Source organism: Pristiophorus japonicus, chromosome 21 (assembly GCF_044704955.1).
Source record: "Pristiophorus japonicus isolate sPriJap1 chromosome 21, sPriJap1.hap1, whole genome shotgun sequence".
Classification (NCBI taxonomy): Eukaryota; Metazoa; Chordata; class Chondrichthyes; family Pristiophoridae; genus Pristiophorus; species Pristiophorus japonicus.
In genome coordinates, this window is record NC_091997.1 from 91,167,659 (window position 1) to 91,186,901 (window position 19,243).

Consider the following 19,243-nt stretch of genomic DNA (forward strand, 5'->3'; position numbering starts at 1 on the left):
ATTAAATGGTGGAACAGGCTCGAGGGGCTGAATGGCCTCCTCTTCTCGTATTTCAGTTCGGGCCAGGCATCTGCATCGCTGCTGCGTCCAGCAATGTGTCAAAACTTCCAACTTTCAATTTTCCATTACCAGTCGGCCTCTGACCTTTCTGGATAATGCTGCCAGACTCCGAGCAATGACCCAGAGGTCACAGGGAGCTGGATTGAGACTATCTCAAATGCCGGATTGTCACAGCGACGAGAGAGAGAGAGAGACTGGGAGACTGGGAGAGAGAGAGAGAGAGTGTGTGTGTGTGTGGGGAGAGATAGAGAGAGAGTGTGTGTGTGTGTCGGGGGGGGGGCAGAGAGAGAGAGAGATAGTGAGAATGTGTGGGGGGTGGGGGAGAGCTGGGAGAGAGAGAGGGAGAGAGAGAGACTGTGTGTGTGTGGAGAGCTGAGAGAGAGAGAGAGCGAGAGCGAGAGTGTGTAAGAGGGGTGGGGGAGAGAGAGAGAGATGACTTTCATCCTGACAATCTCACTCCCAGGCCCCTGATGCCCCCTATTTCCCCTGATTTCTCCGTTCCTCTTACTGTCGAAATGTGTACAAGTGGGGTTATTACATTGGATGTAAAATGCTTTAAATACTCTTGAAGAAACTGGACAGCTTGCCCTTGTCAATGAGCTCGCTGACCTACATTGGCTCCCAGTCTGGCAGTGCCTCGATTTGTAAAATTCTCATCTTTGTTTTCAAATTCCTCCATGGCCCGCCCCCCCCCCGCATAAGAACATACGAATTAGGAGCAGGAAGAGGTCATACGGCCCCTCAAGCTTGCTCCGCCATCCAATAAGATCTCTGTAACCTTCTCCATTCCTATAACCCCGCCCCAAGATCTCTGTGCTCCTCTAATTCTGCCCTCCTGAGCATCCCGGATTATAATCGCTCTACCATTGGTGGCCGTGCCTTTTGTTGCCCAGGCCCCAAGCTCTGGAACTCCCTCCCTAAACCTCTCCGCCTCTCTCCCTCTCTTTTCTCCTTCAAGGCGCTCCTTAAAACCTTCTTCTTTGACCAAGCTCTGTCCTGATGTCTCTTTTGTTTGAATAACGCCCCTGTTGTAATGTATGGGTTCTTTGCTTAAAAATTCATAGCAATATATTAGTATTAAGAACTAGTTGGTTTATTAGCAAAAGGTTTAACAATCACACTACACATTATTAGTTCATCCACCAGGCTCACAACCACCTGCCTCATCGTGGATCCCCCGAACCCAACTGGCTGGGGTTTTATTGAGTCTGGTGAACATCACGTGACTGGCTAAACCACTCCCAACTCAACAGCTCTACAACTATTTTAAATTGAACAGATAAAGCCAAGTGCCCCCTTATTACAGGGACACTAGAACCCACAAATTAAGCAAATTAAACTTTTGACCGTAAACTTAAATCAAATTAAAATTTGGTTGCTGGGGGTGAGATCCTACAAGACAAATTTAGGGAGCTAGGAGCTCATTTAAAAAGTAGGACCTCAAAAGTAGTAATCTCAGGATTGCTACCAGTGCCACATGCTAGTCAGAGTAGGAATCGCAGGATAGCTCAGATGAATATGTGGCTTGAGGAGTGGTGCAGAAGGGAGGAATTCAAATTCCTGGGACATTGGAACTGGTTCTGGGGGAGGTGGGACCAGTACAAACCGGATGGTCTGCACCTGGGCAGGACTGGAACCAATGTCCTTGGGGGAGTGTTTGCTAGTGCTGTTGGGGAGGAGTTAAACTAATATGGCAGGGGGATGGGAACCTATGCAGGGAGACAGAGGGAAGTAGAATGGGGGCAGAAGCAAAAGATCGAAAGAAGAAAAGTAAAAATGGAGGGCAGAGAAACCTAAGGCAAAAAGCAAAAAGGGCCACATTACAGCAAAATTCTAAAGGGGCAAAGTGTGTTAGAAAGACAAGCCTGAAGGCTCTGTGCCTCAATGCGAGAAGTATTCGGAATAAGGTGGACGAATTAACTGCGCAAATAGCAGTTAACGGGTATGATGTAATTGGCATCACAGAGACATGGCTCCAGGGTGACCAAGGCTGGGAACTCAACATCCAGGGGTATTCAACATTTAGAAAGGATAGACAGAAAGGAAAAGGAGATGGGGTGGCAATGCTGGTTAAAGAGGAAATTAATGCAATAGTAAGGAAGGACATTAGCTTGGATGATGTGGAATCGGTATGGGTGGAGCTGCGGAATACCAAAGGGCAGAAAACGCTAGTGGGAGTTGTGTACAGACCACCAAACAGTAGTAGTGAGGTTGGGGACAGCATCAAACAAGAAATTAGGGATGTGTGCAATAAAGGTACAGCAGTTATCATGGGTGACTTTAATCTACATATAGATTGGGCTAACCAAACTGGTAGCAATACTGTGGAGGAGGATTTCCTGTAGTGTATTAGGGATGGTTTTCTAGACCAATATGTCGAGGAACCAACCAGAGAGCTGGCCATCCTAGACTGGGTGATGTGTAATGAGAAGGAACTAATTAGCAATCTTGTTGTGCGAGGCCCCTTGGGAAAGAGTGACCATAATATGGCAGAATTCTTTATTAAGATGGAGAGTGACACAGTTAATTCAGAAACTCGGGTCCTGAACTTAAGGAAAGGTAACTTCGATGGTTTGAGGTGTGAATTGGCTAGAATAGACTGGCAAATGATACTTAAAGGGTTGACGGTGGATAGGCAATGGCAAACATTTAAAGATCACATGGATGAACTTCAGCAATTGTACATCCCTATCTGGAGTAAAAATAAAACGGGGAAGGTGGCTCAACCGTGGCTAACAAGGGAAATTAAGGACAGTGTTAAATCCAAGGAAGAGGCATACAAATTGGCCAGAAAAAGCAGCAAACCTGAGGACTGGGAGAAATTTAGAATTCAGCAGAGGAGGACAAAGGGTTTAATTAAGAGGGGGAAAGTAGAGTACGAGAAGAAGCTTGTCGGGAACATAAAAACTGACTGCAAAAGCTTCTATAGATATGTGAAGAGAAAAAGATTAGTGAAGACAAACGTAGGTCCCTTGCAGTTGGATTCAGGTGAATTTATAATGGGGAACAAAGAAATGGCAGACCAGTTGAACAAATACTTTGGTTCTGTCTTCACGAAAGAAGATACAAATAACCTTCCGGAAGTACTAGGGGACCGAGGGTCTAGTGAGAAGGAGTAACTGAAGGATATCCTTATTAGGCGGGAAATTATGTTAGGGAAATTGATGGGATTGAAGGCTGATAAATTTTTAGGGTTTGATAGTCTGCATCCCAAAGTACTTAAGGAAGTGGACCGAGAAATAGTGGATGCATTGGTGATCATTTTCCAATAGTCTATCGATTCTGGATCAGTTCCTATGGACTGGAGGGTAGCTAATGAAACACCACTTTTTAAAAAGGGAGGGAGTGAGAAAGTGAGTAATTATAGACCGGTTAGCCTGATATCAGTAATGGGGAAAATGTTGGAATCAATTATTAAGGATGAAATAGCAGCACATTTGGAAAGCAGTGACAGGATCGGTCCAAGTCAGCATGGATTTATGAAGGGGAAATCATGCTTGACAAATCTTCTGGAATTTTTTGAGGATGTAACGAGTAGAGTGGACAAGGGAGAACCAGTGGAACCAAGGGAGAACAAAAGGCTTTTGACAATGTCCCACACAAGAGATTGGTGTGCAAAATTAAAGCACATGGTATTGGGGGTAATGTACTGATGTGGATAGAGAACTGGTTGGCAGACAGGAAGCAGAGAGTTGGGATAAACGGGTCCTTTTCAGAATGGCAGGCAGTGACTAGTGGAGTGCCGCAGGGCTCAGTGCTGGGACCCTAGCTCTTTACAATATACATCAATAATTTAGATGAAGGAATTAAGTGTAATATCTCCAAGTTTACAGATGACACTAAGCTGGGTGGCGGTGTGAGCTGTGAGGGGGACGCTAAGAGGCTGCAGGGTGACTTGGACAGGTCATGTGAGTGGGAAAATGCATGGCAGATGCAGTATAATGTGGATAAATGTGAGGTTATCCACTTTGGGGGCAAAAACGTGAAGACAGAATATTATCTGAATGGCGGCAGATTAGGAAAAGGGGAGGTGCATCGAGACCTGGGTGTCATGGTACATCAGTCATTGAAAGTTGGCATGCAGGTACAGCAGGCGGTGAAGAAGGCAAATGGTATGTTGGCCTTCATAGCTAGGGGATTTGAGTATAAGAGCAGGGAGGTCTTACTGCAGAAGTATAGGGCCTTGGTTCAGTTTTGGTCTCCTAATCTGAGGAAGGACGATCTTGCTATTGAGGGAGTGCAGCAAAGGTTCACCAGACTGATTCCCGTGATGGCTGGACTGCCATATGAGGAGAGACTGGATCAACTGGGCCGTTATACATTGGAGTTTAGAAGGATGAGAGGGGATCTCATAGAAACATGTAAGATTCTGACGGGACGGGACAGGTTAGATGCAGAAAGAATGTTCCCAATGTTGGGGAAGTCCAGAACCAGGGGACATAGTCTTAGGATAAGGGGTAGGCCATTTAGGACTGAGATGAGGAGAAACTTCTTCACTCAGAGAGTTGTTAACCTGTGGAATTCCCTGTTGCAGAGAGTTGTTGATGCCAGTTCATTGGATATATTCAAGAGGGAGTTAGATATGACCCTTCCGGCTAAAGGGATTGAGGGGTATGGAGAGAAAGCAAGAAAGGGGTACTGAGGTGAATGATTAGCCATGATCTTATTGAATGGTGGTGCAGGCTCGAAGGGCCGACTCCTGCACCTGTTTTCTATGTTTCTATGTGATGATGCACTCCAGTCCCTCCGGCGCCCACCTCTCGCGGAAGGCCGCGAGCGTACCGGTGCTCCATTTCCAGGGACACCCTGGCTCGGATGTAACTGTGGAAGAGAGACAGGCAGTCAGGCTGAACGACCCCCTCGACCGCCCACTGCCTGCACCGGCCAATGGCCCCCTTGGCCGTGCCCAGGAGCAGTCCTACGAGGAGGCCCTCGGACCTACCCGCTCCCCTCCGCACAGGGTGCCCAAAGATCAGGAGTGTGGGACTGAAGTGCAACCAGAATTTGAGAAGCAGCCATTTCAAATAACAGCTGCAACCCCACACACTGTATATACACATGGAACACGGACTCTTCCAGACCGCAGAAATTACAGGCGGCCTGGGAGCCCGTGAACCGACTTAAAAATTTATTGCACGGGACTGCTCCGTGCACCACCCTCCAGGCCAAGTCCCCAATAAATAGAGGGACGACTCCCGCGTAGAGAGCGCTCCATCGGGGACCCCCGCCTCCTCCAGACGCCAAATGGTGCGCCATGACGTGTCCGGATGGCAGACGAGGATGGCAAGGTTGTGAGTGTGCAGGAGCAGCCCGTACAGGAAACCCCTCCGCGCGGAACTGAAAGGCACGGAGGGGATTTCCCCGAGGCGGCTCAAGTTGTGAGGCGCCGGCTCCCGAGTGAGGTTTTGGGGCTTGGCGCCGATGAGGAATTCCGTCCGGACGGGGGTCAGTTCGGACGGGATCTCCCCACGTGCTTGAGCCTCCTCGATACACCTAACGGAGTCAGGGCCCAGAGCTGTTTTTAGCGACTCGATGGCATCGGCCGCGCGGCGGACGTCGGCCCAGTTTAGGCACCGTGCCAGCACGTCTGCCGTTATCCAGCCCGCTCCTCCGCCATTGAGCAGGTCCCTAACCCTGGTCACCTCGCCAGCCACAGCCCTCTCGTCCACCTGCCACCTAAAACCTCGGTCGTGGAGGTATGGATTCCTGAGCAGCGGCTCCTGCAGGACAGCTGCCGCTCCAGCCGGTGGAGAGCTGCGCTTGGTGGCGACTCTGTTCCAGACCCTGGTGAGTTCCTGGTAAAAGACAGGCAGCCCCCGCATGGTGGTCCTGACACCCCCTCAGGCTCTGTGTGTCATAATTGAGGCTGTACTACTGGCGGAAAAAATACATCGCCAGCGCACGCCACCTAGGAAGGGGCTCGACGTAAAGGTATCTCTGCAGGGTCTGAAGACGGAAAGCCGCGAGCTGGGCGCTGACGCACACCAACGACTGACCGCCCTCCTCAAGCGGGAGACTCAAGACCGCGGCAGAGACCCAGTGCTTCCTGTTGTTCCAGAAGAAGTCCACCAGCTTCTTCTGTATCTTGGTGACAAACGCAGGGGGAGGAGTCAAAGTGACCAGCAGGTACCACAGCATAGCGGCCACCAGCTGGTTTATGACTAGCGCTCGACCCCTGTAGGACAGCACTCGGAGCAGTCCTGTCCAGCGCCCTAGGTGAGCGGCGACTTTAGCCTCCAGCTCTTGCCAGTTCGCCGGCCAGGCTTCCTCGTCCGGGCTAAGGTAGACTCCCAGATAGAGGAGATGGGTCGTGCTCCAGGCAAAAGGCCTGAGCTCCTCCGGCAGGGAGTCCATCCGCCACTGACCCACCAGGAGTCCGGAACATTTCTCCCAGTTGATCCTGGCGGAGGATGCGGCCGAATAAATCAGCAACAGCCGTACAAACCTGCGAGCATGCTCACCGGTGCATACATTGCACCTGCACAGCGCCTTGGGATGTTGTCGCTGCCTTAGAGGCGCTATATAAATGCAATTTTTTTGTTGTTGTTGCTTTTTTTTAAAAAATTCTTGTCGCGATCACTTGATGCAAAATGACACGTTTGTCTTTTGAGCAGATCATTGCAGCCCAAGAGGAGATGCTAAGGAAGGAGAGGGAGTTGGAAGAAGCTCGCAAGAAGCTCGCCCAAATCCGGCAGCAACAGTACAAGTTTCTGCCGTCAGAACTGCGGGAGGATGAAAGCTAGGCCTCGGACATTTCAAACCAAACGGGTTCTGCGTCACACGGATCGCAATACTTTCAGAACTTGAGCCACTTGCGACTGGGGAAACCGGATCATTTTGTACGCCGAGGAGGTGGAACTTTGCATCAACTTGGATTTATCCAAATTATAGATCGTAGTCCAGATTATGTTAGTTTAGTATTGGCTTGTTGTACTCACAAGGCCTGCATGCACTAAATACATATCAGGGAAGTTTACAGACACAAGATTAATCGGGCCAGACCGCGTGACATTGGATGTGTGGCAGAAGGACGATCATGTACAGAAGTTGCTCCGGAGGGACTGAGTCTGTCCTGCTTGATTGATGTCGGGGGCGGGGGGGACAAAAAATATCCTGTGGCTGCTCCAAGAATGAATAGAGAGAAGGGGAGACTGTCAGGTGGGCAGGGAATGTGCCACAGTGACACGGGACTCTGCACTGTTGACTTTGTGGGGTCAGTGTTGGCCCACCCGTGTGCTGAGAGTTGCAAATCGGTCCGCTTACTCTCGCGATGATCGCAACCCGTCTAAAAGCCCTCGTCCATTTACCTGGAGTTTTTGTGTGTGTGTGTGTGGGGGGGGGGGGGTGCGGAAGTGGTTTGCGCATGGTTGCATTATGCAGCTCACTGTTACCGTGCTGATCCGTTTCGCAGCGGTTTGAATTTGGGAAACCGGCGCAAAATAAAAAAAATATGTAAAAAGGAAAGCCGTGTCGTGTTTCCAAGCCGGACTGTTCCGTGGAGCGAAAAGGGCCCTGACTACAGACTGTGTTCTTAAAGAGTGAGAGGATGTTTCAGACCTTGCCGTTAGTGGCCCCGTTTTGGTGCTGTTTCAAGGTGATGGATGCCCCCATGTGTTTCTCTGAACGCACGTTTCTCTCGGTGTACCATCAGTTTGACATATTAGCTGCACGATTGCTTTTGACATTTTTGTAAAAAAAGGAATTGCCTTTCCATTGGCTACAGAATCAGTAGCGCTTACGCCACTATAAAAAACCACCCCGCTGAAATTGCTATCTGGCCTGTCTATTTAAGTCGTGCATGTTCTCCAAGTCTTCATGCCCAGGGGAGTTCCTCAGTTAAAGCACACAGCGGTTCCCCCCTGAGTTGCCTTTTTTGGTCAGCTCCTCGATCTGAGATTCCTGCGTACTGCTGCCAACACACACTACTCCCCCTTTACAGTTCTATTCTCTTTGGGAATTTCATTCCATAGGCCTGCGTTATGATTCACTGTAACTGTCAGTAAGACAGACTCTCTTCTCCGAGCTGGACTTTCATCTCAGCCACTCTTAGAAAGATCCCGCTGTACAAACATCCATCGGTTTTGTTCAAAGCGCTGAGAAAATTTGACTTTTTAAAAAAAAATGAAATTATTCGCGTAAATTAATCTGATCTTGGTCTTGAGTCTGAATTGTTTTTAAGGTGGTATGTTTAAAAAGGAATGCACGTGCGGAATAAATTGTTCGTTGCCGCAAGCTCCTGTTGGCTTGCCTGACTTCCTACGACCCAAAGTTTAAATGAAGCATCACGTATAACTCTGCCATGACAGAATGTATTACTATATGTAACATAAAGTGCTAATTTATCAGCCACAAAAACTATTTTTTGTATTCACAGAAATAAAAGGTTTCAAAGGAAATGGTGTGTCGAGGGATTTTCTGCAAGATCGGTCTTTCCTCCTCAATCGGTTCCTGGAGCACCCCCTCCGTAAATGTCAGCTCATTCCAAAACTCAGCCGCCTTGTGTCCTAACTCTCACCGAGTCCCGCTCACCCATCACCCCCTGTGCTCGCTGCCCTGTGTCCTAACTCGCACCGAGTCCCGCTCACCCATCACCCCCTGTGCTCACTGCCCCGTGTCCTAACTCGCACCAAGTCCCACTCACCCATCACCCCCTGTGCTCACTGCCCCATGTCCTAACTCACACCGAGTCCCGCTCACCCATCACCCCCTGTGCTCGCTGACCCGTGTCCTAACTCGCACCGAGTCCCGCTCACCCATCACCACCTGTGCTCACTGACCCGTGTCCTAACTCGCACTGAGTCCCGCTCACCCATCACCCCCTGTGCTCGCTGCCCCGTGTCCTAACTCGCACCGAGTCCCGCTCACCCATTACCACCTGTGCTCGCTGACCCGTGTCCTAACTCTCACCGAGGTCCTGCTCACCCATCACCCCCTGTGCTCACTGCCCCGTGTCCTAACTCGCACCGAGTTCCACTCACCCATCACCCCCTGTGCTCGTTGCCCCGTGTCCTAACTCGCACCGAGTCCCGCTCACCCATCTCCCCCTGTGCTCGCTGACCTACATTGGTTCCCGGTTAAGCAACGCCTCGATTTTAAAATTCTCATCCTTGTTTTCAAATTCCTCCATGGCCCTCGCTCCTCCCTATCTCTGTAATCTCCTCCAGCCCCACAACCCCACCCGAGATGTCTGTGCTCCTCAAATTCTGCCCTCCTGAGCATCCCTGATTATAATCACTCAACCATTGGTGGCCGTGCCTTCAGCTGCCTGGGCCCTAAGCTCTGACTCCCTCCTTAAAGCTCTCTGGCTTTCCACCTCACTCCTCCTTTAAGACGCTCTTTGAACAAGCTTTTGGTTATCTGCCCTAATTAATATGTTTGGTAACGCTCCTGTGAAGCACCTTGGGATGGTTTGCTACGTTAAAGGCGCTATATAAATGCAGGTTGTAAGAGTCGATTCTGATTTCAGCCCGCCTTGTCCAACTTTGTTCGTCTGTACATTGCCACTGGCTGGCCTCCCGTGGCATTGCTCGTGGGCTGTCTTGGACCTGTGGGTGCTGCGATGCTGAGATGGAGCTGTGTTTAAAGTGGCCTGTTCCTTTAAGACCATTATATCAGTACACCCTGTGGGTAGGTGGTTGAAGAACATAAGGATTAGGATCAGGAGTCGGCCATTCGGCCCCTCGAGCCCGCTCCGCCATTCAATAAGATCACGGCTGATCATCGACCTCAACTCCACTCCCCCACCCCCCCGCCGCTGATCCCTTGATTCCCTTAATATTCGAAAACATAGACATCCTGGGGTCAATTCGAAGCTAATTGTCAGCTTGTAATATCCATCTCCTCCCCTGTGGGAGAAACCCGTCATTTCCTGCTGGTTTCTTCTGACCTCAGAGAAAATGACACTTTCATTGTCTCCTTTCATATATAGAAACAGAAATTTACAGCACAGAAGGAGGCCATTCCGGCCCATCGTGTCCGCGCCGGCCGACACAGAGCCGCTTGGCCCTCGGTCAGCAGCCCTGAAGGTTACATATAAACCTATGAACAATGGCGGTAAGGTAAAGAACACCCAGCCCAACCAGTCCGCCCCACACAACTCCACCCCAACCGGAGCCATGTGATCTCCTGGGGGAGGCAAAAACCAGATAAAAACCCAGGCCAAATTAGGGAGAAAAAAATCTGGTAAAATTCCTCTCCGACCCATCCAGGCGATCGAAACTAGTCCAGGAGATCACCCTGGCCGTATTCGATTCCCTAAAGTACCATCGTATCTGCACCAGCCAACAAGAGGTTACCCAGTCTAATTCCACTTCCCAGCTCTAGGTCAGTAACCCTGCAGGTTACGGCACCTCAAGTGCCCATCCAAGCACCTTTTAAATGTGGTTAGGGTTTCTGCCTCTACCACCCTTCCAGGCAGTGAGTTCCAGACCCCCACCACCCTCTGTGTGAAGAAGCCTCCCCTCAAATCCTCTCTGAACCTCCCACAAACCACCTTAAACCTATGCCCCCTCATATTAGACCTCTCCAATGGAAATAGGCCCTTACTATCCACTATGTCCAGGCCTCTCAAAATTTTGTATACCTCAATGAGGTCTCCTCTCAACCTCCTCTGTTCCAGTGAGAACAAACCCAGCTTTTTCAATCTGTCCCCATAACTAAGATTCTCCATTCCAGGCAGCATCCTCGTAAATCTCCTCTGCACCCTCTCTGGTGCAATCACATCCTTCCTACAATACAGCGACCAGAACTGCATGCAGTACTCCAGCTGTGGCCTAACCAGAGTATTATATAATTTAAGCATAACCTCCCTGCTCTTGTATTCTATGCCTCGGCCAATAAAGGCAAACATTCCGTATGCCTTCTTAACCACCTTATCCACCTGGCCTGCCACTTTCAGGGATCTGTGGACAAGCACTCCGAGGTCCCTTTGTTCATCTACACTTCTCAGTGGCCGACCATTTAATGTGTATACCCTTTCCTTATTAGCCCTTCCAAAGTGCATTACCTCACACTTCTCTGGATTAAATTCCATTTGCCACTGCTCTGCCCACCTGACCAGTGGATTGATATCCTCCTGCAGCCCATGACTTTCCTTTTTATTATTAACCACACAACCAATTTTAATGTCATCTGCAAACTTCTTAATCATACCCCCAATATTCAAATCTAAATCATTGATGTATACCACAAAAAGCAAGGGACCCAGCACTGAGCCCTGTGGAACCCCACTGGAAACATCCTTCCATTCACAAAAACATCCATCAACCATTACCCTTTGCTTCCTGCCTCTGAGCCAATTTTGGATCCAATTTGCCACTTTGCCCTTGATCCCATGGGCTTTAACCTTCGAGGATCTCTTTACAGTTTACACCAGTGGATCTCACAAGATTTGCTCACAATAAATTGCAGGATTCGTTCTCTCTCTCTCACTTGTTCCTCTCTCACTCTTCTGTTGTTTCTCTTTCTCTCCTTTGTGTCTTTTTTTTCCTCCATTTTCTGCCTCTCTAGTCTCATCTGATTGCATGCTGTCTTGTGGTTGTATGTGTTGGGGTGGGGGTATGGGGTTGCTGGGGGCTGACAGGTCATGGGTGGGTATTAAGGTGCGGGTTGGCAGGAGAGAGACGAAGATGAGAAATGGATGGCAGGTGGAGTTGGCAGACACGGGTTACAGCGCCTTGGTGTTACCTGTCCACAGACGTCAGGACAAGCCTTACTTCCAGGCACTACAAATGTGTGGAAATGATGATGAACCTGTATAAAACACTGGTTCAGCCCCAACTGGAGTACTGTGTCCAATTCTGGGCACCACACTTTAGGAAGGATATGAAGGCCTTGGAGAGGGTGCAGAGAGATTTACGAGAGTGGTTCCAGGGATGAGGGACTTCAGTTACGGGGATAGACTGGAGAAGCTGGGGTTGTTCTCCTTGGAGCAGAGAAGATTGAGAGGAGATTTGATCGAGGTGCTCAATATCATGAGGGGTCTGGACAGAGTAGATCGAGAGAAACTGTTCTCATTGGTGGAAGGGTCGAGAACCAGAGGACCCAGATTTAAGGTGATTGGCAAAAGAACCAAAGGCAATGTAAGAAATAACTATTTTACGCAGTGAGTGATTAGGATCTGGAATGCGCTGCCTGAGAGGGTGGTGGAGACAGACTCAATCGTGGCTTTCAAAAGGGAGTTGGATAGATACCTGAAGGAAAAATATTTGTAGGGCTACGGGGAAAGGGCGGGAGTGGGACTGGCTGAGAGTCGGTACGGGCTCGACGGGCTGTGACCATTCTCTGATTCTATTCTATAAAGCAAGACAAGAAAACCCCAGAAATATATAAAATGTTATTTGATTGTCCAACTGTGATTTGTCAAATGTCATTTGAGCCAATCAAATCCATGTGTGACATAGAGGGACACGTTTAAACTGCTCATCCCGGACCGACCACTGATACTTGTTCTGTGATTTTATTTTTAGTTCCCGCCACCTCCCACTTTTAGTTAATTCTGCCAACATTCACATCGTGCCAGCTGTGGCTCAGTGGGCAGCACTCCCGCCTCGGAGTCACAAGGTTATGGGTTCAAGTCCCACTCCAGGGACTGGAGCACATAAATCTAGGCTGACACTCTCAGTGCAGTGCTGAGGGGGTGCCGCACTGTCGGAGGTGCCGTCTTTCAGATGAGACATTAAACCGAGGCCCCGTCTGCTCTCTCAGGTGGATGTAAAAGATCCCATGGCACTATTCAAAGAAGAGCAGGGGAGTTATCCCGGTGTCCACCAATGTCAGTGTTCTCGATCAGGCCAACATCCCCAGCATCGAAGCACTGACCACACTCGACCAGCTACGTTGGGCAGGCCACATTGTTCGCATGCCCGACACGAGACTCCCAAAGCAAGCGCTCTACTCGGAACTCCTACATGGCAAGCGAGCCCCAGGTGGGCAGAGGAAACGTTACAAGGGCACCCTCAAAGCCTCCCTGATAAAATGCAATATCCCCACCGACACCTGGGAGACCCTGGCCAAAGACCACCCTAAGTGGAGGAAGTGCATCCGGGAGGGCACTGAGCACCTCGAGTCTCGTCACCAAGAGCATGCAGAAAGCAAGCGCAGGCAGCGGAAGGAGCGTGCGGCAAACCAGACTCCCCACCCACCCTTTCCTTCAACCACTGTGTCCCACCTGTGACAGAGACTGTAATTCCCGTATTGGACTGTTCAGTCACCTGAGAACTCACTTTTAGAGTGGAAGCAAGTCTTCCTCGATTCCGAGGGACTGCCTATGATGCTGGGCAATATTTACCCCTCAACCAACACCTAAAAACCAGATTATCTGGTCATTATCACACTGCTCTTTGTGGACTTGAACCCACAACTTCCTGATTCCGAGGCGAGAGTGCTGCCCACTGAGCCACGGCTGACCGGGGCTTCATGTGGATGGGACCAGTGGGAGTGGCTGCAAGGTTCTGCCGGGCTGATGCTGAATTAGCCCTGGGATGTGTGGGCTCTGGGGGTGAGGCAGGAGCAGGTTGGGAATGCGAAGAGCAGGGGCCCCCTGTCTAGCAGTGAATGCCCACTGAGATCAGGGGCTGAGGCTACCCAAGAAGATGGCTCCTCGCCCAGACCAGAGGGAGTGACCAAGAGAGTACAGGCTGGCCAAGGCTGGCAGGAAGGGAAGTGAGTTGGATATTGAGGAAAACGAGGGATATGGGGTTAGAGCAGGAATGTGGAGTTGAGGTCGAAGGTCAGCCATGATCTCATTGAATGGCGGAGCAGGCTCGAGGGGCCAAATGGCCGACTCCTGCTCCTAATTCTTATGTTCTTATGAGTCATCAGCACGTGCATGCATTTCCTTTTGGAATAAATAGGCTATATTAAGCTACATGGGCGCCCGCTCTCCCTGTTGGGCTGTCCATGTTGGCCGAGCCCCAGACTACCCGGTAAAAATAATCTCCTCTCTGTGCTAACTTTCTCTCACCTTCAATCGTTTATCTCGATCCCCTGGTTCTGGATTCCTCAATCACTTCTTTATCTACTCCGTCTCATCGCTCCATAATTGTAAATACCTCGTTCACATCATCCCTTAATCGCCTCCGTTCTACCACAACAACAACTTGTATTTATATAGCGCCTTTAACATAGTGAAACATCCCAAGGCGCTTCACAGGAGTATTATGAGATTAAAAATTTGACACCGAGCCGCATAAGTAGAAATTAGGGCAGGTGACCAAAAGCTTGGTCAAAGAGGTGGTTTTAAGGAGCATCTTGAAGGAGGAAAGAGAGGTAGAGAGGCGGAGAGGTTTAGGGAGGGAGTTCCAGAGCTTGGGGCCGAGGCAACAGAAGGCACGGCCACCAATGATGGAGCGATTATAATCAGGGATGCTCAGGAGGGCAGAATTAGAGGAGCACAGACATCTCTGGAGAGGGGGTTAAACATAGAAATTTACAGCGCAGAAGGAGGCCATTTCAGCCCATCGTGTCACAAGAGCCGCATGGCCCTCGGTCAGCAGCCCTGAAGGTTACATATAAACCTATGAACAATGGCGGAAAGGTAAAGAGCACCCAGCCCAACCAGTCCGCCTCACACAACTGCGACACCCCTTACACTGAAACATTCTATACTCCACCCCAACCGGAGCCATGTGATCCCCTGGGAGAGGCAAAAAACAGATAAAAACCCAGGCCAATTGGGGAAAGAAATCTGGGAAAATTCCTCTCTGACCCATCCAAGCGATCGAAACTAGTCCAGGAGATCACCCTGGCCGTATTCGATACCCTGCAGTTGTGAGGCTGGAGGAGATTACAGAGATAGGGAGGGGTGAGGTCGTGGAGGGATTTGAAAACAATGTTGAGAATTTGTTCTAACATGAACACACCCATTTCTTCATGTGTGCATTCATATTTTGTTTCCTAACAGCAGGCAGGATCCTCGTGACTGTACCCTCTCTAACACCTCCATGGAGCCAGTGCTCTAACTGAGCTCTCAGGGTTTTCTATAGATACACCATTGCAGCCCAACTTTTATATTCTATATCTCTTGCCAAAAACCCAATATTCCATTAACCTTTTATGGACTTATCCACTTATCCTTGAACTCCCAAATCCCTCACATCACCCAACCATCCTCCACTCAAATATAATTATTGCATTTTTTTAACCAAAATGTACTACTAACATTTACTGGCATTGAATTCCATCGGCCACTTTCTTTTGCCCATTCCACCATCTTCTCAATAATCCCTTTGGTCCTCAGAGTTATTTACTCTGCTTTTTATCACGTCCTCTAGCCATGTACCCAAACCGGTTCTCCCAGAACAGAACCCTGCTCGACACCACTCTCTGCTCCCAACCACTCTGAGTCCAGTTCCCCAGGACATGACCAGGAGCTCAAGACATTCACATACCTGCGCCCGAGCTAGATGTGGGTGATGTCCTCCAGGCAGTTTCTATTCATTTAAAGGAAAAGTTGGGAGTTGTCTACACACCCAAGCAACTTGCCAAGGCTTCTTCGGCAGCACCTCCCAAACCCGCGACCTCTACCACCTAGAAGGACAAGGATAGCAGGTGCCTGGGAACACCACCACCTCCATGTTCCCCTCCCAGTCACACACCATCCTGACTTGGGAATATATCGGCCGTTCCTTCATCGTCGCTGGGTCACAATCCTGGAACTCCCTCCCTAACAGCACTGTGGGAGCACCTTCACCACACGGACTGCAGCGGTTGAAGAAGGCGGCTCACCACCACCTTCTCAAGGGCAACTGGGGATGGGCAATAAATGCGACACCCACATCTTGTGAATGAATTTATAAAAGCACCACATACATTGACTTCACCTTTAATACTTTTACTGTCTTTTCATCAGACTGAGAGCTGTTATGATTCTTATTGCATTCTTGCCCCGGAGGAGTTTAGAATTTGATCTACTTTATGCTAGATAAGGAAAACCTCAATAAATCTGCCAAATCCCATGGTGGGACGCCACTTGAATCCTTTTTAACATGAACGAACTGGGAACTGCGCTGTCACCGATAAACCTCACCGTAACCAAAATCGGCTTTTATTAGATTTTAACAAATGCTCACTTAGTGCTGTGACATGTGGCTTTGGTTTATACACTTGGGGCTAGAAGCTCCACTTTTGAGCTCATCGCCTGAAAATGGGCGTTATTTCCGGCGTGGGCGGTAAAAAAGGGTTTTCAGAAGACTGGTTTCTCGCCCATTCTCAAAACACCTAGTCTTCGTTTTTGAAAATGGGTGTTACCGTGAGCGATATAAAATGGGCGGTAGTGTTAAATGTTTTTGACCTTATGCCATAAAGTGTGGCCGTCCTTACCAATGGCATGGCAACGGTCGATTCCCACAATTCAGGAGGTCAAGGGTCACCATGACATGCGCCGAAGAAGAGACAGAGAGAGAGGGAGCTCAGAGGGACTGAAGGCATGTCTGGGTGTGGTGTGGCTGCTTTGGGAGGAAGGAGGAAGACTTTAGAGCTTCACAGCAAGTAGGCAAACAAACATTAACTGTTACCAGCCACATATTTGCCCGAAATTGGCCTATAATGGAGGGAGAGGAGGAGGCATCACAGCATGCTCTGGAGACTGATGCTGGAGAGAGCAGTGAGGTGGGAAAGGAGCACATTGGAGGGCGCAAAAGAGCTAGGAGGTTCTCGAACAAGGCAAATGCCTCCCTCCTGCAGGAGGTCGAGTTACGCTGGAGTGATTTGACACAGGGAGGGCGTGGGAAGCCCACCCCAAAGGCATACCAGAAGATATGGACCGAGATAGCAGAGGTGGTCTCATCGGCGACCAATGAGGTGCGTGAGGGCAACCAATGCCGCAAACAATGGAATGACCTTGTGGGATCCGCAAGAGTACGTATTACATTTATTTACATGTATTTATGTATTTATATAATTTGATTTGTAACAGCCATGAGTGACCATCAGCAGATGTGAGGTCTTTCACTTTTACCGGGAATGTTTTACTCAAAGCCTGAGGTCACGGTGAACGTCTTTAGGTAAAGAATGATAATAATCATAATAATCATGACGCCATCTGTCGGTTATGTATTGTATCAGTCTCTGTGACAGTACCTAGCAATGATATCACACAATGATCTCATGCCATGTCGTCCTGTTACCTTTTACAGAAGAAGCTATCGACGATGAAGTCCGTGCAGAGGCGAACGGGTGGGGGGCCACCAGTCCCCAGCAACATCACTGAGATGGGGGAGCGGGTGCTCGCACTCGTGGGGAAGCACTCTCGGACAGCCACGGACGCATCTGCAGACCCTGAAGTGATGCCACGTGAGTAAAGCTTACGCCATTGTGTGATGTGAAGTCAATTCAGCAGAGGAGGACTGAGTGTTCAATTAGGAGGGGGGAAATAGAGTATGAGAGGAAGCTTGCTGGGAAAATAAAAACTGACTGCAAAAGCTTCTATAGATATGTGAAGAGAAAAAGATTAGTGAAGACAAACATAGGTCCCTTGCAGTCAGATACAGGTGAATTTATAATGGGGAACAAAGAAATGGCAGACCAATTGAACAAATACTTTGGTTCTGTCTTCACGAAGGAAGACACAAATAACTTTCTGGAAATACTAGGGGACCGAGGGTCTAATGAGAAGGAGGAACTGAAGGAAATCCTTATTAGTCAGGAAATGGTGTTAGGGAAATTGATGGGATTGAAGGCTGATAAATCCCCAGGGCCTGATAGTCTGCATCCCAGAGTACTTACGGAAGTGGCCCTAGAAATAATGGATGCATTGGTAAACATTTTTCAACAGTCTATCGACTATGGATCGGTTCCTCTGGACTGGAGGATAGCTAATGTAACACCACTTTTTAAAAATGGAGGGAGAGAGAAAACGAGGAATTATAGACCGGTTAGCCTAACATCAGTAGTGGGGAAAATGTTGGAATCAATTATTAAAGATGTAATAGCAGCGCATTTGGAAAGCAGTGACAGGATCAGTCCAAGTTAGCATGGATTTATGAAAGGGAAATCATGCTTGACAAATCTTCTAGAATTTTTTGAGGCTGTAACTAGTTTGTGGACAAGGGAGAACCAGTGGATGTGGTGTATTTGGGCTTTCATAAGACTTTTGACAAAGTCCCACACAAGAGATTGGTGTGCAAAATTAAAGCACATGGTATTGGGTGTAATGTACTGACGTGGATAGAGAACTGGTTGGCAGACAGGAAGCAGAGAGTCGGGAAAAACAGGTCCTTTTCAGAATGGCAGGCAGTGACTAGTGGGTGTCGCAGGGCTCAGTGCTGGGACCCCAGCTATTTAGAATATACATCAATGACTTAGATGAAGGAATTGAGTGTAATATCTCTAAGTTTGCAGATGACACTAAGCTGGGTGGCGGTGTGAGCTGTGAGGAGGATGCTAAGAGGCTGCAGGGTGATTTGGACAGGTTAGGTGAGTGGGCAAATGCATGGCAGATGCAGTATAATGTGGATAAATGTAAGGTTATCCACTTTGGGGGCAAAAACACGAAGGCAGAATATTATCTGAATGGCGGCAGATTAGGAAAAGGGTAGGTGCAACGAGACCTGGGGTGTAATGGTGCATCAGTCATTGAAATTTGGCATGCAGATACAGCAGGTGGTGAAGAAGGCAAATGGCATGTTGGCCTTCACAGCTAGGGGATTTGAGAATAGGAGCAGGGAGGTCTTACTGCAGTTGTACAGGGCCATGGTGAGGCCTCACCTGGAATATTGTGTTCAGTTTTGGTCTCCTAATCTGAGGAAGGACGTTCTTGCTATTGAGGGAGTGCAGCGAAGGTTCACCAGACTGATTCCCGGGATGGCTGGACTGACATATGAGGAGAGACTGGATTGACTGGGCCTGTATTCACTGGAGTTTAGAAGAATGAGAGGGGACCTCATAGAAACATATAAAATTCTGACGGGACTGGACAGGTTAGATGCAGGAAGAATGTTCTCGATGTTGGGGAAGTCCAGAACCAGAGGACACAGTCTAAGGATAAGGGGTAAGCCATTTAGGACCGAGGCGAGGAGAAACTTCTTCACCCAGAGAATTGTGAACCTGTGGAATTCCCTGCCGCAGAGAGTTGTTGATGCCAGTTCATTGGATATATTCAAGGGGGAGTTAGATATGACCCTTACGGCTAAAGGGATCAAGGGGTGTGGAGAGAAAGCAGGAATTGGGTACTGAAGTGAATGAT

At 49.0% G+C, this 19,243-nt stretch overlaps 1 protein-coding gene across 7 annotated transcripts in view; it reads left to right on the forward strand.

The window, feature by feature from the left end:
• The window catches only part of LOC139234174 (talin-2), a 379,178-nt gene extending 370,732 nt beyond the window's left edge, over positions 1–8,446 (forward strand). For all 7 annotated transcript variants that reach the window (XM_070865210.1, XM_070865207.1, XM_070865213.1 and 4 more), the window contains one exon: positions 6,675–8,446. In XM_070865210.1, coding sequence (XP_070721311.1) covers positions 6,675–6,803 — 129 coding nt within the window. In that variant the 3' untranslated portion in view covers positions 6,804–8,446. The remainder of the gene's footprint in view (positions 1–6,674) is intronic.
• Positions 8,447–19,243: the final 10,797 nt, after the last annotated feature.